This window comes from Biomphalaria glabrata, chromosome 14 (assembly GCF_947242115.1).
Source record: "Biomphalaria glabrata chromosome 14, xgBioGlab47.1, whole genome shotgun sequence".
NCBI lineage: Eukaryota > Metazoa > Mollusca > Gastropoda > Planorbidae > Biomphalaria > Biomphalaria glabrata.
Window position 1 is genome coordinate 13,901,834 of NC_074724.1, and position 27,667 is coordinate 13,929,500.

At 35.8% G+C, this 27,667-nt stretch overlaps 1 protein-coding gene across 4 annotated transcripts in view; it reads right to left on the minus strand.

The window, feature by feature from the left end:
- The window catches only part of LOC106070475 (cell death abnormality protein 1-like), a 66,845-nt gene that overhangs the window by 37,268 nt on the left and 1,910 nt on the right, over positions 1–27,667 (minus strand). For all 4 annotated transcript variants that reach the window (XM_056010822.1, XM_056010821.1, XM_056010820.1 and 1 more), the window contains exons 2-8: positions 24,091–24,117; positions 18,343–18,552; positions 15,074–15,232; positions 12,827–12,988; positions 10,533–10,694; positions 7,038–7,199; positions 2,366–2,527 (exon numbers count right to left, since the gene is read on the minus strand). In XM_056010822.1, coding sequence (XP_055866797.1) covers positions 2,366–2,527; positions 7,038–7,199; positions 10,533–10,694; positions 12,827–12,988; positions 15,074–15,232; positions 18,343–18,552; positions 24,091–24,117 — 1,044 coding nt within the window. The remainder of the gene's footprint in view (positions 1–2,365; positions 2,528–7,037; positions 7,200–10,532; positions 10,695–12,826; positions 12,989–15,073; positions 15,233–18,342; positions 18,553–24,090; positions 24,118–27,667) is intronic.

The window sequence follows — 27,667 nt, forward strand, 5'->3', positions numbered from 1 at the left end:
GTTCGCTGTATAGACTTTAACGACAGTAGTCCACTCCAGTTAACTCTACCCTAGTTAACATGCATCGAGTCGTACACATCTCTCTTCTACTGTCTCGCACAGTAGACAACAGTACCGACGACTCACTCACGACTCCATACGACTGACTTTCACATTAACTCTCTGGCTTATATAGTCCCTAATCGCTTGTCCAAAGTTGCACAAACACGGCTTGTATTCTCTGGAATAACACGTGAGGAAACGTCACATCCTGTCTTTGTTTATACATGTAGATTCCAGAAAACATCGGCTGCAGTGTCATCTTGCCGGGGTCACAAGTTGTGACCTCTATCTGTCACTGGACATTGCTAGTACCTTCTGGAATAACACGTAAGGACACGTCACATCCTGTCTTTGTTGATACATGCACATTCCAGAGAACACCCTCTGCTGTGTTATCTCGTCGGGGTCATACGTTGACCTCTACCTGTCAATGTCATTTATAATAATATTTTAGATTATTCAATGTTCTGATGCAACGGCTACTTTTTTTCTTTTCCAAAAGTGAACCTTCTGATTTTTTAAATTATATATGCAAGCGGATTTTTCAAAAAATTACATCACTTTTCAATGAAAAACTTCAGGGGGAAATAAGTTTTATTAAAAAGTTTACAAGCTTATTCATTAATAAATCAAGCTTCTTTCATAGATTCGCGCATTGGTTGAAAAATATACATCTAAGGTCACGATTGAAAAAGTATCAATGAATTAGTATAAAATAGATTTTCTACTTATTAACTAACTCCAGGAATAGAATACAGATTTAAATGTTGTTTTTTAAAAGAAAAAATAATACGCTTCGCTTTCGATTGTATGTTGAAAAAAAAAAAAAAAAAAAAAGACACTACTTTTATACTGCACTGTTTTCACACATCCTCATTAGGTTATATATTTGACAACAATCTAAATTACAATAAAAAGAGGCCAGACATAGATCTAGATTTAGATTTAATTGTATTAAACAATTGGAACAAAAATTACATTTATAATCCATTAAAAATAGTTTATCTTCCAAGAGCTTATATATTTATTATGTAAGCAGTAGTACCACATCAAGAAGTGAACTGATGCGAACGGCATAAGTGCACTATAACCCAATAGTAGACCTACTAATCCTGATCATAATATTGACCTAGATCTAGCTCTAGTAGATCTAGATTATATTTAAAGATTTCTGGATCTAGTTTAAATTCTAGTGTGGATTTAGCTATAGGTTTAGTTCTGGATCTTTATCTAGTGTCTATTTAGTCTAGACTTAAACCTAGTCTAGATTGGCATCCTGTTCGTGATGTTTGCACGCTGGACTGTCGTTTGTATTTATCTATGGTCCTGGGTTCAAACCCTGCCCGCTCCCATCCCCCATCGTCCTGCGCGAGGTTTGGACTAGGAAGTAAACTATCTTCAACTCTGAAGGAACATCCGAAACATGTAAAACATTTTACAAACATTTTCTAGACCTATTCTAAATTCTAGATTCTGATCTAGATTCTAGATCGAGATCTAGATAGATCTAAATCTTCAAGAGTCTAAATCCAGATGTTAACTAGATCTTCATCATATCTAGAACTAGTCAAGTAATCTAGATTTTGTCTAGATCTAGACTCTTTATATATTCTATATTCTGGATCAAGTCTAGACATATTAAGTAAATAGAGTCTAGAGCGATTATGATCAGGAATAGTGTCACACCTAAGTAGTTGTAGAGTAAATATGCTCACATTCTAATAGCGCCACTTTCATCATCTATTGACGACGTAATTCGCGCTATTTTATTTTCTGGTGTAGTAGGCGCGAGCACGCTACTCTGCCTCAACGTGGCGCTCGTGTGGAAACGACCATTAGAGGAAGTGGTTAGGCTAAGCAAAACTCCCGTGGGGGTGTCCACGGGTAGGCGAGAGTTTACCCATTGCACGGAGAGGAGTTGAAAGAGGGCCCTCACGGTCCTGTCGATAATCCATGCGCCGTTACTCAAGGGACCGTTACACAAATGGCGAGTCCTCCACGGTAAGCTTGATACAACATAGGAAATGGCGGAGGTCCCGGTGCACTCGGACTTCGACCATGTCTAGCCCATGCGACCGGGGTGCCAGATGCATCAGAAATAGCAATGCTTTACATAGGGTCTCTTTCAGACAGAACGGTGGTTCACGCAGGTTTGTTTTTTTTTTTTTTTGGTAAGGAACACTGGAAACGCAAAACTATTTCAATGTATTTTCGAACAAAAAATTAGTTAAAAATGCTTTATTAACATTTATAACTACATTAAACATTTCAAAATTAAAAATTTTCATTCTTAAGTAACTCAACAAAAAAAAGTTAAACTTACTAAAAGAACACTTATTTATTTCCGTACTTCCGACGTTTGATGTTGTTTTATGCAAGGGACACTTTAAACATAGCTGATTTCCAGGGAATTGTTTATAGGTTCCATTTGTGCAAGCAGAGCAGGAAATGTTATCCTCTGAATAAAACCCTGGTTCACAGTGTGCTGTTTCATCGTATTAAAAAAAAAGTTATTTTATCTTTTAATCCTAAAATACTACTGACTAACATGTATCAAGATATGTCTAAAACTACCTAACGAATTATCATGAAATTGTGTAAACACTTTCATTTTACTACTTAGATGCTTGCTTCAACCTTTCCCCCCAATTTTCCAAAAAGCTCCAATTCCATGATTAAGCATAAAAAGAAAGGACACACAAAAAAAAATAATTTCGTTTTTTTTTAAACATATTTCTTTTTTTACAAAGCTTATATTAACTCTGTCTGTCCATCTGTCTGCCTGTGTGGTAAAAAAGTTTACATCAATAGATTCAGGAATTACTAAAATGAAGAGAATAAACTGTAATAATAAATGGCTCCAGATCAACACTAATAATAGTAAATAACACACACTGCTGTCTCTAATTTACGTAAATGTCAAACATTATTGCATTAGTTCAACAACAAAGTAAGATTACATGCAGATGATTGCATAATATAAAAAAATATTTAAGAAATAATTTAAAAATCACCCACAAAAACTGAAATTAAGAAGAATTAGAAGAAATGAAAATCACATTTCTTTTCACCCAGAAAATGTCCGTTTTTTTAGAGTAACAAGAAAGAAATAAAACTACTTTTACTACATTTTAGTTAAACCAGTTACAAAGACTAAAACTTTAAAATATCTTGGCGTACTAATAAATAAAAAGTTACAATTAAATCACAATATTGAGAAATTTAATTAAAAACTAAGCGAAAAATCAATAGGGTTTATTAAAATACTATTCTTTTACATATCTAACAAGAACATAAAACTCAAATTCTATTTAACTTTAGTTAGACCAATACTAGAATATGCCTCCTGTGTTTGGGATGCCTCAACTCAAGAAAACATAAAGAAATAAGAACAAATATACAATTAAATCTCTCTGCATAGAGCAGTGAGATTTGTAGCAAACGAATATTCAAATTGTAGTCTGGACACGTTATTTCCCCAAAATCAAATTCTTGGATCAAGTTGAAACTTTGCACAATTATTCATTGGCATAGAGACATGTATCAATTTAAAAAAAACAGTTAGTTAATTACTAATATTTAATTATTAGTTTTATACCAACAAGGGAAATTAATTTTTTAGTAATAACAGGAAAAATCTAAATGTGTAGGGCTTTGTCCTCTTAGATAATTGAGAACGCTAATTCTTTCAGCACCCATTCTCGGATCAAGTGGAACCTATAAAAAATTAGGTATTGTACATAAGAAATCATGAATCCATTATAAAGTAGTGAATTAATTATTGGTAAATATAATATTATATGGAATAAGGGAACTAGCTTCTAAATTTTTAGAGATATAGCTGTAAGTGAGGAGTTATTTTCCCTATATAAGCTTTGCAGTTTACTGATTAAATATTCTCAAAGGCATATAGAAAAGAATGTTACATTTAATTGCGTCTTGGATATATATATATATATATATATATATTGTTGTAAACCTGGTGGTGACACAGATGGGGTTAGTGCTGTGTGTTTTTAGCCTACTCAAATCGCCACAGTCCAGCGCAGGACGAGCGGTCAACTGTGACCAGTGACAGTACACGCCAGTTAGGCAACGACCTGTGTGTAAATATTACGCACGCAAGTCACGGCGATTGTGATCATTCTGAGTGGTCAAGAACGTTCCATCCGATTCTAGAAGGCCAGTAGAGACACTATATAAGAGCGAGTGTGTCAGAAAGACTGGACTTCACGTTACCTTGCAATGTGACCAGACGAGGCGAAGTTAGAGACAGACGGTGTGTGAAGTCAGGCGGAGCAAGGCTAGGTTTTTGACAGTTAATGTGATATTGTTGCCAACTGTACAGTGTTGTAATGTATTTGAAATTAAATTGCTACTGTTACTTTGGAGCCCTGAGTTGTGAGGTTCTTTAAGTTCGTTGTGTCGTGTGGTGCAGTAGGAAGAGAGCCTGGATAGTAGAGGAGAGATCGTAGCAATATATATATATATATATATATATATACATATATAAATATATATATATATATATATAAATATATATATATATACATATATATATATATATATATATATATATATATAATATATATATATATATATATATATATATATATATATATATATATATATATATATATATATATATATATATATATATATATATTAGGGGTGCACCGGATAGTACTTTTTGATATCCGGCCGGAGCCGGATATGACCGGATAGTAAAATTTGATATTCGGCCGGGGCCGGAGCCGGAGCCGAATATCTAAGTGTCTTGTAAATAGCTTGTATTGCTGAGCATTTAACGAAACTGTTAAATAACATACCTGTATTTGTTGGTATTATTTTTTTTCCTTTTATATACCTTATTGTTTTAAACTCTGTTACTGATTGATTTATTCAAGCTTAACAGTATTTAAAAACAAAAATTAATCTGTGTAGCATGTACCAGGCCACCAATCATAAAGGCTGTGTGTTGGAGGGTCAATGTAAAATATGTTAGTATATATTTAACTAGTTACTAATGTAAATCTCTCATCTGGCTTGTATGGTGGTTGGATGTATGTGTTCAAGAATTTCTGACCAACAACTGGTCATCAGACTTGTAATTTTAAGTCCAAAGACTGCTTCTGGTTCTGGTTTCAAGGGCTTAATACTGATAGCTGTTAGTTAATAGTTGGAATCTGAAGCGTAGTAGGTCATTTATTTATTAATCCATTTGCGGCAAACGATATTTTATTAACAGCAGGAACATCTATTATACCTACTCATAGCCTGAGCCTTAAATGTTGCGAAGCATAGATTTAATTGTAGTCTGTAGGCCTATTATTGGTATCTATGTTTAGATCTACTGTTATATAGATCTAAGAAAATCAGGAAAATCAACTATAGAATAAAAAAAAAAACGCATTCACACCCTCCGTACCAAAAAAAAAACATAAATAGACTCTGTGTTCGACTGATAGTAACAATCTGGTCAGATAGACGTAGTGAGCCTACACATGTAGTCCTAGTGTAGTGTGTATAGATGATGGTGTTGACCATCACGCGTTTTTGTTCTTGGGCATTCGCAATAGTGTTTAGTGTGCAGGCGAAAAAAGATAACACAATGGCATGGTCAGTCAAGCATATAGATAAATTATATCTGTACCTTAGTTACAGAGGTCAAGTGTTTCTTAATATTCCAGCATATTTTTTCTTTGTTTTCTAGATCTAATTGTGGTACTTTAGATCAATTTATTTTCTGCGATGTTAAATTGTACTGTAAGGTTTTCCTTTATATATTAAGTCAATAGATTTGGCTTGTAGTCCCGCCCCTAATAAAAATTCTTTTCCAAGTAAACAAACTCAGTTCCCTCATAAGATGTGACCTCTAGAAAGTGTCAACACGTTGACATCTGGCTTAATGTGGTCAGCTGCCTATCTGTGAACTCAATGTTATGGACTAAACAAACAAAAGGAGGTGGGGGTTGCTCATCTCTACCTCTGGAGATATACCCGCACATCTAGACAATCAGCTTGACATAGTTAAGAAATATTACATGGTTACTAGACCACTCAAAGGTCAAGACAAACTTTTAAAGTGTGCCCGACATCGCTGCTACGTATGTAATACGAATTTATAATGTAAAGTCTAGGCCAACCCCCAATAACAAGCCTAGTTCCCTCGTGTGACCTCTAGAGAGTGCTTACGTCCATCGTATCTGACTTGGTCACCTGTCAATCAATGAACTCAATGTGATGGGCTAAACAAATAAAAGGGGGAGGGAGATGTTCATCTAGAAATATACCTGGTCACCTTAGAGGTGTGACTCTTGTCGTCCAGCCCCCCACCCCCCAAATAAAAATTAACTACTAAGTAAACAAACTCAGTTCCCTCGAAAGGTGTGACCACTAGAGAGTGTCAATACGCTAAACCTACGTCCATCGTATTTAACTTGTGGTTACCTGCCTATAAATAAACTCAATGTGATGGACTAAACAAATAAAAGGGGGTAGGAGTTGTTCATCTCTACCTCTGGAGATATACCCACACAGCTAGACAGACGTCTGGTCAGCATGACGTAGTCAAGGAATGTAGCATTTTAACATGTTAACTAACTTACTCAAAGGTCAAGACAAATTGAAAAAAATACCAGCCATTGCTGCTCTGTATGTAAAGCGCATTTATGATGTAAAGTTTTATCTCTATTTATATTAAGTTATTAACATGCCTTGTCTTTATAATAAACGATGTTTGGTGCATATTCATAATGGCTCTATTTTTAAGCACATTATTTTGTTTTCATATAAGCATTAATACATTCTATAACAGACAGTAATGGAACGAGGTCCACTTTATGCATATTAAATAGGTGTATTTTTTACTATCCGGTTTACTATCCGGTAGTGATATCCGACCAGCACCTGATAGTAAAAAATACCGGATATTCGGCAGAAGCCGGAGCCGGAGGGAATATCCGGTGCACCCCTAATATATATATATAGCTTACCAAAAGAGCAATAACTAATGTCAGTAGCACCGAAAACTGTTGTAGTTTTATTCCTAGGACATTCTAAACATGGCTGATTTCCAGTAAATTCTTTATACGTTCCATTGAGGCAAATAGAGCAGGAAATGTTGTCACTTGAATAGAACCCCGGTTCACAATGTGCTGTTTAATCGTAACAAATAGAAAAATGAATTCGTATAAAAACTATAAAGAAAACGAATTTTCCATTTACTAACTATATGAGCACTAAAATTATTACAGTAACTACACTACAAACCCTGAATAGCTTATTAGGTTCTATTCTGGGCTCATTAGGGGCTATTTACAAACAATAACTGTATATCTATAGTAAACACGTATAGATTACAAATATATTACTACAAGAATCCAGAAAAAAAATATCTCTTATGAAATCACAACTTTATTATTTATATAGAAACACTAAACAATAGCAAACACAAATCACTATAACAACACAAACACCTGTTCAGGAAACAACTGCCCTCACTTCCTGGACTGGCAACAAGACTCCACTGATTATCACTCTCTCTCTCTCTCTCTCTCTCTCTCTCTCACATTCAAGGAAATCTAAGACATTCGGTTCACAACAAGTGCAGACTGTTCAAATTCATAACCTTGGAGTACATTAACAAAGGGATATAACTATCATACCAAAATATCAACAAGGTAAAATATTCACTCTCGCCATACCTGCCCCTGACATAGCTTTATAGTTATAATTACAAATTATATACAAGGGGACATACGTCTTTTATGAAGAAAATAGGGTACGTATTACTGTGTTCTCATTGGTTACAAATTTGTTTTGCAACTTTTATTTGTAAAAAAAATTATTATTTTTCTTGTTTCTAGTATTAGTTTATATGGATGGACAATTTATACTTCATTTCTTACAGTACTAGCACAGTCACAAACAAATATTAAAGTACCATTGTTTACTATGGATATGGAACAACTAAGCCCTTTTTAAGAAAGATTTGGTAGTGTTTTAAAACTATTCAATTATACTACACTAACAATAAAAAAATTAATATTTAACTATTTACTGATAACGAGATAATGCGTGTCTAGTTGAGATCTGAAACTACACATCCTCTAGTCTTTCAATTGTTCTATATGAAATATTTTTAAATTCCATTTTTTAAATGTGATTTGATCTATATTTAATTAAAAATATATATTGTATTATATAATATATAGATATTATAGGCGAGATTAATGCTGCCATAAGGAAATGCCAGCTCAAAAAGGCTACCTGGCCAGATGGTATCATCCCTGAAATGCTCCAGCATGTAGGGAAGAAAAGAAAGGGTCGTGCTCTTGGCATTTGTAAATAGAACCTGGGCTGATGGTCATCTGCCCATGGGCTGGAAACGTGCCAACATTATACCTATACCAAAAAAGGGAAAAGATGCTTCCACTGCTGAGAGCTACAGGCCCATCTCACTCACATCTTGAAAAAATGGTAAATGAGAGTGCCCATCTTATAGCTCCAGAACAGGCTGGTTTATAATAAAGTATGGCGGCCTGGTTTGTTTCATAAGAAACGAGCTGTGGAAGAGCGAAGACGGATATGTTACTGGATTAGAGACTTCCTACAAGAGCGTACAATAAGAACAAGGATGTACGGACAAGTCTCAGGAGAAATGACCCTCGAGCACGGCCTCCCCAAGGGCTCCGTCCTGTCATGCGCCCTTTTCACGGCCTTCATAAATGACCTACCTGCTAAGCTAAAATGCCAAAAGTTGCTTTATGCTGATGATATTGTCCTTTGGAAATCCGGAAGGAGCGCAACCTCTATACAAAAAGTGTTACAAGACCTCCATACGCTCTGCTCATACACACAAAAATGGAGGCTCGAAATAAATACCTCCAAGACGGTCTATTCTCTGTTCACACTTGAGACTGGCATTCTCGGACAACCTTTCCAGCTCTCCCTTAACGGAGTGACTCTTAGCATGGAAAAGCTACCCAAGTACCTTGGTGTAACTTTAGATGGCAAACTAAAAATGTGTGGAGCACATCCAGGATGTTGCAAGAAAGGCCTCAGGAAAACGTTGCATTGTGCGGAAGCTGGCATCCACAAAGTGGGCAGCCCGAGCAGACATGCTCCGATCCCTGTATTTAGGAGCAGTCCGATCACAGATAGACTACAGCCTAACTGTGCAAATGTATGGCTCTAGGACGGCTCTTGAACAACTTGATAAAATACAGTCCCAAGCACTAAGATTTGTCTGTGGAACCTTTAGGACAAGCCCAGTAAATGCGGCTGAAGTAATTGCTAATATAGGTCTACTAAACCTTAGGAGGGAAAGGGTCAGTACTGACCTGCTTTGAGCGGTATAAAATGCTGGATGAATACCTCCCAGCTAGAAAATTAGTGGATGGTTGGAAATGTAGAAGACGTATCCAGATGCAGTCTTTTATGCATCATGCAACTAGAGTGACTAGACTATCTGATAAAGATGGCCTCTCCACCAACCGACAAAATATTCAACGTTTTCATCCCCTTTCTCCTTGGTGTCGCCCAACGACCCCAGACATACGCTTGAAACTAGTAGACCCTAATGCCAATAGCTAAGTCGTTCACCTATCGACCTTCAAATTCTAGCACTGGAGACCATTAATACCTTCAAGCCCAGTGCTATTTTTGCATATACTGATGGGTCGGCATTGATGGATTCTGGAAGAGAAGGCTATGGAGCTTACATCGAGTTGCTTGGCTCTTACACAGTAAAAATCTTTGGACCATGCGGTAATGTTTGCAATTTAATGCGGATACCATGGAAGTCAGTGAAGCCTTAAAGGTCATTGACTCTCAACTCGGCCAACCAGGGAGGGCAAATTCCACCAACCGAACAGGCTGTAAGTTTTCATCCTGCCCTGGCTATAATTAAAAAAAAAAAAAAAGAAATGTAAAAGTGGTTTGAGTGCTGGGACAAGTCCCAAAAAGCCCGTGGAATCTGGGAGCGCATGAGGCGCCCTGAACGCACTTCCCCGTGGTGAGGCTGTCCAGGCCTGAGCAGGCTATTATAGCACAGTGCAGGACAGGCAACTGTCCTGTTGGCTCATATTTCTCACGGCTATAGCCAAATTTCGATTCACGGTGCCCCCGCTGCAGGGAAGAAGAGGAAACCGTGCTTCATATTCTGTTTGACTGCCCCAGACTTGCTGATCTCCGCATTGACAGGTCTGGGAAACCAAAAATTCTCGACCTGTATGGTGACCTGTACGCAGGGTTTCTGTCCAGGCCTTTCGCAAGAGAGATTTTAAGCCTCTCAAGTTTGATGATGATGATGATCTCCGACACTTTAGAAAAGTGTTTTGGATATATAAAAAGTGGTGTGTAAAACAAATATATGTTAAGACATTAAAAAACATTGTTTTTTAAAAAGAAAAACTGCTTTATTAACATTTTTAGCAAATAAGTTAACTTTTTTTCTACCCTTAAGTAACTCAATGAATAGATCTTACCAAAAGAGCAATTACTGATGTCTATAGCACCCACGTTAGTTGTGGTTCTATTCATAGGACACTTTACACATGGCTGATTTCCAGTAAAGTTTTTATAGGTTCCATTGGGGCAAACAGAGCAGGACATGTTATCCATTGAATAGAACCCTAGGACACAGTGTGCTGTTTTATCGTACCAAAAAAGAGAAGAAGCAAAAGTTTGTTGATTAAAATATTTCTAGTAAACGCGATTGTCATTTCGAGCTATTAAAACGTTCAACGTTTATTTTCGAAAATTTTACAAATGTCAAAAACACTAATAACTAAAAATTAATCCAAAATGTGCACATAAATCTAAATTATATATAGTAGAACTAGATCTTAACTAGATGTTAAGAGTTCTACGGGTTATAATGGTACGATACCATTAATAATGTGTTTCCTATACAACAGTGGCGTAGCTAGCCATGTGCATGTGGTGCAAGTTGATGAGGGGCATCACACTGAGCATAAAATTTCTCAGTAAAAAATTGCACACATTGACATATATGAACAAACACTAACTACTGAATTTGATTTAAAATTAATCCTTTTGCCTTTGTGTAAATATTATTGGCGTTGCTCATGATTGATAAGTCTGGCTGTGGTCACTGATATCTAGACGGTTAACCACATCCTTTACAAGTGCGCATTACTAAACCCTAAAAATGGCCATTTGAGTGAAAACGAAACTGGAACGCATAGCGAGTTGGTCCTGTATGGAGACAGGGGAACTCTGCAACATACTGCCGCTTTCCTTGTCCGTATTATCAGAGAATAGATTTCTCAACACGGTGCCCTAGTGCAATGAGACTCACATGGTAGCATTATCAGATATTTACATATGTTTGACAATTGCGGTAAGTGTGGCTTTATGCGAGCGAAGTTTTTCAGACTCAGTTAAGTTGATCACGAATTAATACCAATCAGCAATGCGTTTCACTAACTAGGCCATTGGTGGAAAATAGATTTCGATAAAATTCTTGATAGTTTTGTGATCAAGAAAGCTTGTAAAATTTTTTTTAGTATATTTGGTTAACGTATAATGACGTATTTTCGTTGTTTTATATCGGGGGGGGGGCATCATTAGGGGGCATCAAATACCCTAGCTACACCACTGTTATACCCCTGCTGGCCTAATTGGTAGAATCATTCGATCAAGAATTAGGTGTCAGCATCACGCTTTCGATATCTGCTGTGAGCTTTGAATTATTTTCTTTTGGATTACTTTTTAAAACAAAAAAACGTGACTTTGTTTTTCTTCTTCGTTGTTTGGGAATCCTGCATTTATTTATTTTAACATTTTCATGGAGGAAAAAATAAAACCTAAGCTTCAAATTGGTTGGGATGTGGAGATGTAATACAGCTAAAAATAAATTAATTTCAAGCTAAATATATACCAATAGCTGTTTAAAAAAAAAGGTAATAGTGCTTCGTGCTTAAAACGCTAATGTCGTGGGTTCAATCTTTAGTGTTTAAAGATAAATAAAATAAGAATGATAGGTTTACTTTATTGTTTTAATATAAACTAAGTTATTGATTTATTTTTAATATTATTGTTTATATATATCTGTGTGTGTGTAAAAAAAACGAAGCTTATATTTGTTATTGTTGTAGTTGTATCAATCAGTTCATATCAGTCATGTAATTATATTTGTAAGAGTTCTAAGCTATCAATAATAAATCTGTGCGATTAGAAATATTTTTAAACAATTGTTTTGTTTTACGTAATTACTCGCGTTTCTCAATTCGCTATGATCCTTGTCTGGACCTGTTGGAAAGGGGTAGGGGGCGAAAGAAGGGGATATCTGGGTCATTATTTGTAAAAGTATTGATACATTATTTTTAGGTGAGCGACCTGATTTTAAACTCGAGGGCTAAGGCCTCTTCAGCCTCTTCAAGCTAAAACGGTAACCACTTTAGTTATGAAAATGCTTATGAAAATAGGTTTTTAAAAGTTATATAAAGTTATTTATATTTTTTTTTCTTCAAACAATAAAGGGGACTAATTCTAAGGATACACTTTTATAGTCAATGAAAATTTCTTTCCGTTGTTCGAGATACAAAACAAATAATTAATTACAAATAGTTAATTAACAAATTGTTTTTATTTATTGAGTATTGTATTGTCAGGGAAAAGAACTAATTGTGCAAAATTTCAGTTTGATGCGTGATTGGGTCTTCGACAAATAATGTTTACAAACTTTTCACCAGACAGACTGACAGCTAAAGTGAGTTAATATAAGCTTTGTTTAAATCATTTTAAAAATTCATACCAAATGAGCAATTAGTAATGTCAGTGCTACCATATTGTGTTGTAGTTCTATTACTTGGACAATGTAAACACTGCTGATTCCCAGTAAAATTTTTGTAGGTACCAATCGGGCAATTAAGGCAGAAAATGTTGTCCATTGAGTAGAATCCTAGTTCACAATGTGCTGGTTTACAGAATGCAAAAGGAAAAATAAAGTGTTAATTTTTAATACATAAATATAGGAAACGCAATTTTAAATTTAGTGGCCATATAAACATCCCAAGTTTATCTTTGAATATTTTACAAATGTTAGTTATTTTTCTATTATCAGTCAAACCTTGGTGTGTGACCTCCAGCCTTGGTGTGTGACCTCCAGCTTAGTATGAAGTAATTAATGACGGAAATTATTGTAATAATTATAATAATTTATATATCGCTGTCACATCTGATGTTTAATGAAAGAGAGTTATATTAATATTTTAAATAATGGGTCATGATATATTCATATACAATCGAGATTTTGAGAATGTACTAGGAGGAAGCAATAGCTTTTCACATTAAGTAAGTGCCTCTCTAACCGTTCTGCTTTCTCTTATCTTGTAATGGAATGGGTTGCCTGAGTCAGCAAGGAAAACCAATGACTTTGCAAGTTAAATCACAGATCAACATGTATGGCCAGATGGACACATGAAATTCGTTGGACGTAATTATCTTATTTTTTTTGAAGAAACGTCTGTAATCTATAAGTAATACCAAAAAGTTTCAAACTCAATAAGGCTGCTATTGTAGTGTTTATACTTTCCACACTATATACATGTATAAATAAAATACATTACGTACTCATACGCAAGCATACATCCAGTTCTCGATACGTTATCAAACTTTATGTATTCTGAAGAGAATTAGGCTTACACCTTTAGTATAACACATAGGCGTAGCCGAGCGGACGGAAGCTCAAACCATCACTTGCCTCATACATCTTTGTCAGAAAGGAAAACTTTACTTGCTGTGCCAGTGCAGCCAACTTAAGCAAACCACAGTCACGAAATTTCATGAGCGTAGCCAAAAGGGTTTTGTGGTTACCCTTCTTCTCAATACAAAAACCATAGTTACCATTTTCAATCAGTGTCTGGACTCTATTAATTAATGAGGTGAATAGCTGATTTGGTTTTTGAATTTTTTTACGGAAGAGTATCAGGCTAATTGTACTGAAGATACCTCATAATAAGCATTTATTAAAGCTTCAAATAACTGAAATAATGCTTGGATCCGGGGTTTCGCCCTGGACCCCGCTGGGGGAGCGCAGACTCCCTAGCTGTCCTTGGTTGTGTGTAGGCCTACTGTCTTACCGCTAATTAAAGGAAGAGAATATTCTAGGATAGAAAAAAACAACGTTTAAAAGAATGAAAGTTCAAAATTTATTAAATACACACATACACACACACTCATATATATAGGCCTATGTAACAACATGCAGATGGTACGATGTGTTGTTATGCCGGGGATTTTACTTGAATTCAATAGTTAACAAAAAATGACGATCTAGAATCACAATTGACGATTCTTTGATAAAACAAAACTCTGGAACTTTATTTAAATATAACGTAAGTACAGTTTATGTACAAATTACAAATCAATGAGCATGAAACATATTACAAAGGCTTTTCAAACAGAGCTCTTAGAAACGTGACTGTCTACAAGGACATTATTTTATCGACTGGCGTTACTTTTTTACTTCCCGACAATTCTCTGGCGCTAACTCTTTTTTAAAAAATGTCTTTGTTTAATTTCAAAACAACCAATAGATTTCAAACTCCATAATCACGTCCCTTGGGTAAAGTGTCAAGTGTCTAAATTTGAGGGGTAAATCCCGAGACTCATGTCGAGGGCTTATATTTTCTTTTAAAAGTGAAATGTACAAACAATTCTATAATGTAATCTGTGACAGCCTATATATATATATATATATATATATATATTGCTGAGTGGGGGGGGGAGTAAAAAATCCCTTCTTCACCGAAAAAATCATGGCTCCGCCCATGATCTGACATGCCATGTGTGGGCCGGTTTATATGATAAAGCCCGGGCCGATTTTGATACCCAGTCCGCCCCTGACACTGCTCCACACTCTATGCATTATTCAATCATAAGACGATCCTTGTGCATATTATACACAATTTTCTTTAGAACATCATTTTTGAAGGCCCTAAATGCATATAATAAACAACAAAACAAATTACAAAATATATTTCTATATTTTAAAACTTACTAATGGAACAATTAGTAATAGAGCTAGAACCTTGTCCCAATGTTATTTTATGATCAGGACACTTCGTACAGTTACTGTTTGCGTTTCGATCCTTGTAGAAACCAATGTTACATTCAGAGCATATATTATTCTTGTATTCTTTTCCAGTTGCACATACATCTGAAAATATTTGTAGTTATTTTAATTATAAGACATATCTTTAGAATTGCCACAAATAATGTATGCCTTTACAGTTACACTTTAAAAAAAAGGATTTCGATTTTCATTAGTTACACATTTACTAGTCGACCCGCAGCGTTGCATACGCCGCAATTTAGTGCCAGTATAGAGAGAGAAGATTACTGATTTTCCCCTAAATCTCTTTTTTTTTCTGTGCCGCGCTCTCTGTCGCTGTGACAGTTACGTGGGGTAACTCTAGTCCGACTTGCAGAAATAAAAAAGTTATCTTTCCATGACTTTTTCATCGAGGGTTAGAGAGTCGTCGTGCGTGTGTGGTGTGCCGCACGGTTCGGCGACGTAGAAAATTATATATAGATAAGTTACGTTACATTTTGACACTTTTTATCTTTAGTCGTAAGAGTTGAGTCAAAAACCCTTGGAACTCTATGTCTATAAAAGATAGGCCTCATTTGTGTGACTTAACAAACCTCTGTCTGGGAAACGTCCAAGCTGATTTGAATTATTACACCCCTATTACCGATGGCTTGTATCACAGGAAGCTCTTGATAGAAGTGAAGTCAAAGGTCGCGCACACAAGGTGAACTCCACAATTTCCCTGCTCTGTGCCACATCAGCCTTGAAGATGTCAACCATAAAAAACGTCCCCTTGAGAAATGGCGTGTGTATAGTTACATCTTTGTTGAAACTTTCTTCTATCTCCGCCAGTGCAATGAACTCGGTCCTTAGGTATCCCGACGGTGATTCTTTTTTGTTTCCCTATTGATCTAATCGACTCACCTAACGACCATTTCCACCCAAACGCCACGATGAAGCTGAGAAGCTTTACTCAGGGTATTCATACATTATAACGACATTTTATTCTCACTTATATACAGCAAAGTATCTCTGGACTAGATTATCCTTGGCTCTTTCCCCCTCTCTCATATTCATTATATACAGTATAGATAGCGGAAGTTGACCCTGCGCCATCCGTTGTACACGTTGAGGCAAGATAAGGCGTCTACTGTTGATAGTGCAGATATTCTGGCACCATGCTCTTCGAAGGACATGCAAACCATTTTTTTGTGAAGAATCTAACAGAATAATCGGATGTCAAATAAATTAATATATTACCTGAAAACAGCAGATAGATGTCACGTATCAAGGCCATGTTTTAATTTAAAATTGTTAATAATTTAAAATAAACTCATGTCAAGATTAATATCAACCTTGGTAATTCCAATGACGTAGCTATCAAGCGTAGAAAACGTCATAAATACTTATTTCATTAGTTGAAGAAATGATTTCATTGGTTAATCCAAATATCTTAGTTAAAAGGTCAAGTACATAAGCGAGAGTGAAAACTCTGGAGCAAAGAAAGAGTCAGTTGTGTTAAAATAGTCATAGAGTTAAGACGTATATTGAATTTGAGTTAGAACAGTAGAAATCAGTCTTGTGTTTGTATTAAGCTAGTAGTAGATTTGATATTTTATTTGATAGTTTACTATTGTGAATACTGTACTATATGTTTTGTGATTCTCAGTTGATAAATTCAAAAACTATATTGGAATTGAAACGAATATTCATTTATTCAATCTCTAAGATAAAAATTAGATCTAGAGATATCTATCATGCAGAATCCTCGACATCATGGTTACAAAATCACAGCACCCCTGACGATTGGGTAAAGATCAACTAAGCAGAGAGAAACTTACAAACCGCGACATTAAGCTCATTAACATCAAGATCTCATGATCTTTTGACCGTGATAATAGACAATGTGTCGATGCCATATTTCTTATGGTTTTCTAATAAACTCAAATATGTTAAGAACGCTGACATGAACTTCAAAATTGATAACTAAATAAAAGTTATAAATTAAAGTTTCCCTTTCAGACCTTGTGGTCTGTCTATAGGGCAGATGATGTAAAGGTCATCTGTTTTTGTAGCCCACGGTTAACGAGGGTGTCATAAGGCCAGCACAACGACCAACCGCCTTTACTTTTCCCTAACTAATGTCAGGTACCCATTAGAGCTGGACTCAGAGGCGCCCCAAGATCCCGAATTTAAAAAGACCAGAATTCAAACCTGGGACCCCACGTTCGGAAGCCAAGCGTTTTACCGCTCAGGCCGCCGCGCCTCCTAATTAAAAGTTATAAAGTTAAATTTTCAACCTGCACTTCTGAAACGTACACATGTATAATAAGGCAACTTTTTAAAAACCTAGCTTAACAACTATTCATTGTTTATATATTCACCGACTACAATAAATAGCATGCAATTAAAAGGTTTTCCACCAATGTACTAAATAGCTTGCAATTTAAAGGTTTTCCACCAATGTACCAAATAACTTGCAATTAAAAGGTTTTCCACCAATGTACTAAATAGCTTGCAATTTAAAGGTTTTCCACCAATGTACCAAATAACTTGCAATTAAAAGGTTTTCCACCAATGTACCAAATAACTTGCAATTAAAAGGTTTTCCACCAATGTACCAAATAACTTGCAATTAAAAGGTTTTCCACCAATGTACTAAATAGCTTGCAATTTAAAGGTTTTCCACCAATGTACCAAATAACTTGCAATTAAAAGGTTTTCCACCAATGTGCCAAATAACTTGCAATTTAAAGGTTTTCCACCAATGTACTAAATAGCTTGCAATTTAAAGGTTTTCCACCAATGTACTAAATAGCTTGCAATTTAAAGGTTTTCCACCAATGTACTAAATAGCTTGCAATTTAAAGGTTTTCCACCAATGTACTAAATAGCTTGCAATTTAAAGGTTTTCCACCAAAGTACTAAATAGCTTGCAATTTAAAGGTTTTCCACCAATGTACTAAATAGCTTGCAATTTAAAGGTTTTCCACCAAAGTACTAAATAGCTTGCAATTTAAAGGTTTTCCACCAATGTACTAAATAGCTTGCAATTTAAAGGTTTTCCACCAATGTACTAAATAGCTTGCAATTTAAAGGTTTTCCACCAATGTACACAAATCTTCCAACAGCGAAGTGCTGATCACAATGTTGGATCGGATTTGTTATTAATATCAAATCATTGTCCAACGTTTCGTTCAGCAATCGTGACATAAACATTCAAGCTTATCACAAACCTGCACAGTATTTAAGATAAGCTGAACTTCTCTCTCTTCTAGTTCCATTCTTAATTTCTCTCATTAGAATGCAATAGGAGACTGCAAATTCATAGCCTTTACACCAATCAGCATTCCAGCAGCTTTGTTCGCATTCCCCCTTTGTTTCTAAAAAGATTGGTTCCTCGCTTGACCATGCATAATAGTTGATCTCAAAAGTGCATACTATCACTTTAAGAATAAAAAGGAGAGAACTAGTACAATAAATCAAATGAAATAGGTACGTAGAATAAAGATATATATTTAACATGTTTGAATTTTAAAAACTATTTCCACCACTACTACATAGATTCTATTTGTTGTTTTGATTAAACTCTATACATTCAACTTCGTTAATCTAGATCTGTGGTCTTCAACGGGGGTGCTATCGAGAAACAAGAAGATTCAACAGTTGGCGATGACTTAAAACAAGCTAAAAAAATGTTTTACATGGTAGTCATCTAACGCAAATGAATGAAACGAACCTCCGACTACTAGGAAAGAGATTGACTTTTATTAATAACATCATTTCTCATTTATCGAGAAGTTAAATCAATGTTAACGAGATTTACAATCTCAAGTAACTTTTTGATGACTAATGAATTACTTCCTAAGAACACCGATATCTGTGCCATTCACATAACAATTCTGTATGAAGAAATTACGATTCGCTTCAAAAATTAAAAAAAAAAAATGACAATTATTTAACATCTGATGTTCAAATTGAGTTGCAGGAAAAAAAAGATTTACAAAACTATGTCTTCAGTAAACATAGGAGGCACACAGTGGCTAGGGTTGGGGGAAAGGTGGGGAATTTGAAAATCTCCCGGGCCCCCATTTAAGGGGGGTGCAAATGATTGTTTTTTAATTAATTAAATTAAATATTACAGCAAATGCTGTGGCCCCCCAAAGAGGTCAAGCCCGCCTGGCCCCCAAACGATGGAAATTCCTAGCTAAGCTATTGGAGACACAACAGAAATATGGTTGCTTTTAAATGTTTTAGTAAAATTCCAAAACTGTGGTCGAAAATAAAAATATGTCTTTGCTTTTCCATCAACATGCGTGGTTAACTAGATTTAGTGCATAATAAATTTAATGAATAAGCAAAGAAATAGACTGGATGTAGCAACTATAGGAGACCTTCGCCTTGCTTTGAATAATTTAAAGCTTGAAATTTATAATATTGTAAGACCGCAGGGGGCACAAGGTTCCCATTAGCTTAATTTCTTATTGTAGTAAACTCAGCAAAAAATAATGTTTATATTAAAAAATAAAACTAAATTTATAATTAAAATATAAAAAAAATGTAGGCCCTAATATTTTTAAGAAATTAAAAGGGGAATATTCTTAGGATTTGAAAGAAAGTCATGACGATGAGATTAATTTTTGTGTGTAATCACTGCAAATTATCTCTCAGAGGCAATCTGCTGCCAGAGAATGCTACCAGGTACTTTCCTCTATTCCAGTAAGGGCTAAATGGCGACTGAATAAGTCTTTATAGCGCTCACTGGGGGCAACTCTGTAACTTAGTCCTAGTTTAAGCTCGCCTTTGGCATGCGGTCGTCTCCCATGCAAAATAAGTGTTATTAACAGCAAAAAAATGAATAAATGGATTGTATCCTGTTTCAATTTGCCTCCTCACGCTTATAAGTGTTTTTATAAGTATTTTATAAGTGTTATTAAGAGTGTATAAGTGGCGAATTTTTTTGAAGAAAAAATACGAAAAGGGGGCGCTAGGCCGTATAATGTTAAATACCACTGATCTAGATCTATTAAAATTTAATTACATGACTTATCTAAACTAAATGATACTACCATGGGCGTAGCCAGGATTTTGTTTCGGGGGGGGGGGGTTGGTGGGGATTTTTTTTCTCCCCCCCCCTCCGAAAAAAAAATTATATATATGTTTGTATGGATGGATGGATGTGTGTACATAATTAATCTCTATTACATTCTGACCCTTCATTCTTTTGGAAGACGTTTATTGTGCCCTAGAATAGGTTTTTCCTGGAGTTAGTGAAAAAAATTGTAGACTCCTCGCCTTTGACAGCAAGGGGTCTAGGGGAACGCTAGGAGCTCCCCCAGCCAAGTACAATTTCTGGTATTGAAAGCCAACTAAATGCATATTCTGAGGTACCTACAGTGCATTATTTGCTATTAAAAAGTTTTATTTCATAAACCTAATGTGCAATTCTTACTGTCTTAGACCCTCCCTCGCCGTACGGCGCATTTGCTGGCAAGCTGTTTCCACAAAAATCCACAAGTCTCTTCCCACCTGCTATGAGGACCTCCGTGAAAGTGTGGCGCCAAGTCTTACTAGGATGTCATCGCAACTCTTATTATGCGTAATTTATTTTGTCGGAGAACATGTTCCGCAAACCTCATGCGACGCTTTGTCACAACCTTACTTAGGGGTCGACCCCCATTTAGGCATAGGATTTCCTTGATTTAGACCCCATCTCTTTAATTGACTCCTGAAATTTGTAGAGCCACATAGAGTGCTTTTCAATTTCATCGCACTTTATTAATGGAGCCCAACCACTGGTAGACATGTGTAACTTCTCTTGACTACGATCTTTAAATTAGGTGACTATTTTGCTTTAGATGTTATATCGAAAAGGCAAGTTTTATCGTAAAAATCATCTGTTTTTGGGGTTGAAAATAAAAAATATCTGGCTTTTTTTTAAATTCAAAACCACATTTAGCTACTGTCATTGAATTTTGTGACTGTAGTTTGCTTTAGAAATAATATTGAAGAGAGAGACTTTCAACTGTAAAACGCTCTGTATGGGGATTTTAAACTGAAAACTATCTTGAGGGGTTTTAAACTTAAAAAAAAAAGCCATCTGGAGGAGAGGGGCTGAAACTCAAAACACCCCATTGGCTTGGCTACGCTCAAAGAATTTTAGTGTGTAATTTGCTTTTTTTTATATTGAAGAGGTATTTTTTAGCATCAAACCCCTCTAAATGGAAATTTAAACTCAAAACACACAATAGGATTGGATACGCTCATAGTATTTTGATTGCGAAATTTGTTTTGTTTTTATTTTGAAGATTTATTTTTTAGCTTGAAACCCCGCTGGTGTGTGTGTGTGTGGGGGGGGGGTTAAACTCAAAACCCCTTTGGCTACGCTCATAAAATTTTGACTGTGTAATTTGCTTTTTTTATATTGAAGAAAGGTTTATCGTAAATTTTGTAGAAGGGTTTAAAATCAAAATCTTCCTTAGATATGCTCTTGTAATTTTGGTATTGTCGTTTGCATTTTTTGTTTTGTTTTATAGAAGAGGGGGTTTTAAACTCAAAACCCCTGGTAGGGGGTTTCAAACTCAAAACCCCCTTGGCTGTGCTAGGGCAAGTCATGTATTAGTATTAAAATTTCACCTAAAACAAAATTAAAGCAAAAGATCCGTCACTAAACTCCAACACCCCCCCAGGGGGGAATTCATTTCTTGGGGGGGGGGGGTTGAACCCCCCCCCCCCCCTCCCTGTTCAACCCCCCCTGGCTACGCCCATGGATACTACTACTCGAAGCATAACTTATTTTAAAGTCTATATCAATTCAATTGTATTGTCTGTCTGTCTGTCTGTCTGTATGGAACACATTTTGTACACGTTATTCCTTTTCCTTCCCATTCTCGGATCAATTGAAACTTTGCCTAATCCTTGATTGTCCCTAAAAGCACACGAAAAATGTATGTGTTTTTTTTCAATCAATTAGTCGTAATTAATAATGATTCATGTCAAGAAGGTCATAGCGACAAGCGCCTTGTGTACAGCATTAGATTGGACAGCTCTTAATCATTTCATGTTCATGTGCGCTTGTCTATCTCAGAGGCTAGTCTGTCGACCTTCCATGGGGACATTCTTGTATACTTGCAGAACTAGAGAGGACGATTATTTCGATGGAAACGAGTTTTTATACTATATTTCAACTAAAAAATGCTGCATTAAAAATGAGGAGATTTAGAAAAGGATTATAATTGAATTGGCTCCCGACGATCCAGTTTTGACTAGATTAAGAAAAAATAAACTTAACCCCTAAAACAATATCTTCAAGTTCTCCTGCATGTAACAGTACCAGGAAAAAGAAAACGATGCAGGCAGAGGAAATGGTGGAAGATATCATTAAAAGGATGGGTCTATCATTCAAAGAGACTCTAGTGAACTAGACAGAAAGAGATAAGTGAAGAAAAACAGTCTGATGTGTGATGTCTCAAAAGTCGATCAGACTAAGGTATAGGTTAAGGTGTAAAGTTGAATTTCATTATCTTCTCCTATCCTTTAGTCTTGGATAGAACCTCTTTCAATGACAGGCCCGTCCTATCTTCTTTGCTGTGTTACCACAACTTTCTTTGCCTCTTTTTTTTTACTGCTCCTGAAGGATCGTCTTTGTGAAATGATGTAATATAGACATTGATAGTTAGCTTGCGTTTTTTTTTATAATAGTTAGCAGGTCAACTTAGGGGTCCAATCACTATGGAAACTTTGTCTCTAAACTGTTTGTTTGTGATGTGGTCTTTAAATGTAACAACCGTGATCCTTCTGTAGCATCTCAATACCATTGCTAGGATCCTTCTCTCTAGCTCTGCAGTCAGAGTCCAAGACTCGCAAGCATATAAGAATGTGTCCATGACGAGGGAGCGCATTAATCTGATTTTGGTGCCGTGGGCTATGCTTTTGTCTTTCCATGTTGTTTTGAAGTTTTGAGTATCTGATACTGATAATGAACTTATAGAAAAGTTATTTACCAAGAGGCTCTAAACAATCAGAATAAAAATATTGATAGAAATTGCTGAACTAATCTGCAACGAAAGTTGAAACTTTGGAAGGAATTTTATCTAAGATGTTTATTTCCTGATAATGTAGGCACTATTAAATCAGTTAATTTATGCGCTTAAGCCTCTTCGGCATACGTTTCTTCCTAGAGAGAGAGAGAGAGAGAGAGAGAGAGAGAGAGAGAAGTAAGAGAGAGAGAAGTGAGAGAGAGAGAGAGAAGTGAGAGAGAGAGAGAGAAGTGAGAGAGAAAGAAGTGAGAGAGATAGAGAAGTGGAAGAGACAGAGAAGTAAGAGAAGTGAGAGAGAGAGAAGTGAGACAGAGAGAGATGTAAGAGAAAGAGAGAGAAGTCAGAAAGAGGGAGAAGTGAGAAAGAGAGAGAGAAGTGAGAGGGAAGTGAGAGAGAAGTGAGAGAGAGAAGTGAGAGAGAGACAAGAGAGAGAGAGAGACAAGTGAGAGAGATAAGTGAGCGAGAGAGAGAGAAGTGAGAGAGAGAGAAGTGAGAGAGAGAGAGAAGTGAGAGAGATAAGTGAGAGAGAGAGAGAGAGAAGTGAGAGAGAGAGAGAAGTGAGAGAGAGAGAGAGGACGAAAGACAGAGAGAGAAAAATCAAATCGCGCAGGAGAGATGAAAATAGAGAGAATGATTTAGAAAAAAGAGGAAATAGAAAGTTATTCAGAGGAAGAAAGAAAGAAAAATGAGAAAGAAAAAGAGTGAGGTAGAAAGAGACAAAACGTGTGAAAAGGAGAAATTAGTATCGGGAGAGAAAGAGGAAGAGAGAGAGCAAGGTTTAGTGAAAAAGACGAAGTGGAAGAAAGAGAGGAAGATATAAAGAGAAAGAAAGAGTGTGAGAGAGAGAAAAAAAAAGTATTTGTTAGCATAACATTATCGTATAATCTAAATATTTTGGATAGGGCTAATATATTGACTAAACAAACCGTTCTATATTTAACATACCTGCTACGACTTGCACTTTACTCAGTTCTGAAATGTATAGCGGATAATTTTTAAAAAGTCAATTCTTATTTATCTTGTGATAAGTAAGTACTATGTAAAAATACAATTTTACTTTATTTTCTTTTTTTATTTATTTATTTTTATTTTTTAATACTTTTTAATTGCTCTCAATTTGATCTATGACAACAATGCGAATAAAAAAATTATTGCTCAATGAGTGATTGTTTGATGTTCGCCCTAATGGTAGAAAAAAAAGGTATAAAAAAGGTATAAAAAATGTTGTAACCTTGTCATCATCTAAAAAGAACAAGATAACAAATGTTGTGTGAGGGGCTTTCTCCCATGGATCAATAATATTCAAGCTTTGTTTTGATGATTTAAAACATGGTGGGCAACATTTTTCTATCGAATGCCGCATTAATATATATTAATTTAATGTAATAAAATAACGCTATACGCTGCCTTTGTGAACCTAACCAAGGCTTTCCACACGGTCAGTCGCGATGGTTCGGCCAGGCTGAGAGGCTCGCCTACGTTCCTATCCATTCTCAAGCAGTTTCACGTGGGTCAAAGATGCCAGATCAGACACAATGGTGCCCTTTCTGATCACTTCCCAATAGAAAATAGTATGAAGCATGGCTGTGTACCTACTCCTACTCTATTCGCTTCTTTGGCGTAATGCTGGGTCAAATAAGGCTGCGATTGCACGAAGGCATCAACATTTGGTTTCGTTCTGACAGCAATGTGTTCAATCTTCGACGTCTACTATCCCATATAAAAACAAAGGAGATGGTCATAACGAGCTTCTCTATGCCGATGATTGAGCCCTGCTAGCTCACAATGAACATGACCTCCAGAACGCGGTAAACGAATTTGCATACGCTGCCTCCTCTTTAGGTTATCTATAGACCTCGGGAAAACAGAAGTCATGTTCCAGAAGTCAACCAATAAAACCTTCTCAGCTGCAAAGATCCCTGTAAACGGACAGCTCCTTAACATGGTAGACCACTTCACATATCTGGGTAGTGTAGTATCAAATGACGCCTCACTTTCAATGAAAGTTGATAATCGTCTGGCCAAGGCCAACAGCGCTTTTTGACGCCTTCATGCGAGAAATTGGCGGAAAAAATCGCTCTACCTGTCTACAAAATCATTGTCTATCTGTCAGTGGTTCTCTCGGCTTTTCTATATAGATCTAAGACATGGACACCAAACAGAAAACAACTACGACTACTTAAGCGCTTTCACCAAAGATTCTTGCGCTCCATCATGGACATACGGTGGCAAGACCGCACTATAAATTTTATTGCCTTACAATAAACAGCGATGTCTTTCCGAACGCCGGTATGGACAGTATAGAGCTACTTCTTATGGTCCGACAGCTACGCTGGGAAGGACACCTATCCCGTATGTGAGACGAACGTATACCAAAGGCAGTCATTTTTGGTGAGCTAAAAGGTGGTCAACGTAACAGAGGCGCCCCACGGAAACGCTTCCAAGACCAGCTTGAGCGCCAACTTTCCTTAGCTGACATAGAAGAGAGCACCTGTTTGTGAGCTGCCTCAGAAGGAGACAGCTAGAGGTCACTCACAAAGGCCGTGGGATACACATTTGAGACCAAAAGAAAATCAGCTGACGAGGACAGATGCAGAGGGTGAAAAGAAAGTCTAATTCGACCACCTGCAGACAATGGTTATGCTTGCCCGAGTGTGGCAAAATATGTAGGTCACAGCAGGGGCTGCGCAGCCACGGTAAATACTGTATTCCTCACTAATCTCCGGACTCTAAGACAAGCATTATTTTTGGTATATCTATATTATAAAGTAGAATGTGTGGTGTATGTATGTATGTATGGATGTATGTTACTTATAGACATCAAAACCGCTTGACCAATCTTGATAAAACTAGGCAGGAATGTTCCTTGGGTACCAACTTAGACCGTAGTGTGTGTATTGTAGCCCTAAAACAAACTTAAGACCCTCAAAAAAAATAAAGTTGTACGACTCTATTACAGCTATAGTATTTTATGGATCTAGGCCATGTCTACAATGTTGACATGAGAAAAGATAGAAAGGATTTAGACCTAGATCTAATTTTAAGAAATACACTTTGCGCAGATAGTTTTTTACTTTGACACATGAAAAGACAAAAGAAGATCCATTGATTTCATTATATAATAAAATTAACCTTCAATTTTGTGTTTCAAAAGCATTTTTTACATTAATTAGTTCCTTTATATGTGATTACAGATTTCCTGACGAACACTCTTTCATTAGACAATTCCGTAATGAATCGCGTACTAAATATTAATTCGTTTAATTGTTTACTTTATAATCCCATCCCTAGATCTAAAACTCTAATTCAACTCTAAGATGATAAAACTTCTCTTCGCACGGATAGTTTTATACTTTAACACATAAACATATTAATTAAAGTCCATTCATTTCATATTTTGATCAAATAAACATTCAAATTTGGTTTTCTAAAGCTACATTCTCCTACGAAAGCTGCGAAGCCGAGTTGAGATAGGCCTAGATCTATATTCATTCATGAATCGCGTACTAAATATAATTTCGTTTAATTGTTCACTTTATAATCCCATTCATTTAACAAAGCTATCGCTCTTTTCGTTTTTAATAGATATGAATGTATCGACTTCGGGTAAACCCATTTTCGCAAACCTAATTTTATTTTCGTAGCGAAAGAGAAATAACGTGAAAGGATCATTAGCTAAGTTTAACATACATCTAAATCCAATCCACTGGATTATTCAAAAGCATTTTTTACATAAATTAGTTCCTGATATCTACAGATTTCCTGGCGAACATTCTTTCATTAGACATTACCAAATGGTTACACATTAACACATCTCTCTTCTGAGGTCTGAGTCTATTCCTAGGCCTAGGTCTAAAACTCTTACTGAACTCTAAAATGATAAAACTTCTTTTCGCAAAGATAGTTTTATGCTTTAACACATAAACATACTAATTATTGTCCATTCATTTCATATTTTAATCAAATTAACATTCAAATTTGTTTTTCTAAAGCATTTTTAATACATTCGTTCGCTGTTCGCTAAAGCTGCGTAGCCATGTTGAGATAGGCCTATATTCATTCATGAAAAAAAGTTCACGCATGCGCAGCACAGAACTCTAGATTAGTATAGATTTAGATCACGTCTACTTCAAGATCTACTTTATACTTTATACACATGAACATACAAAATTTAGTCTATTCATCTCAAATTTTAATCAAATATATGTAGGCCTACAAGCAAATGTTTTAATTTGAAAAAAAAATGGATTTAATTAAGCCTATTAGCTATTTTGATTTGATAGCTTCATTCACACTATTTTTACATTGACACATTCGCTTTACTTATTACATTATTATTTCGTTTAATTGTTTACAAAACACTCTCAGTGACTATATCGACAGTAATGCGCAAATAAAGACCCGCGGGTCGCGGGTAACATATGTCTAGTATATATATATATATATATATATATATATATATATATATATATATATATATAAATGTGTGTGTGTGTGTGTATACTTATATGTATGTGGAATC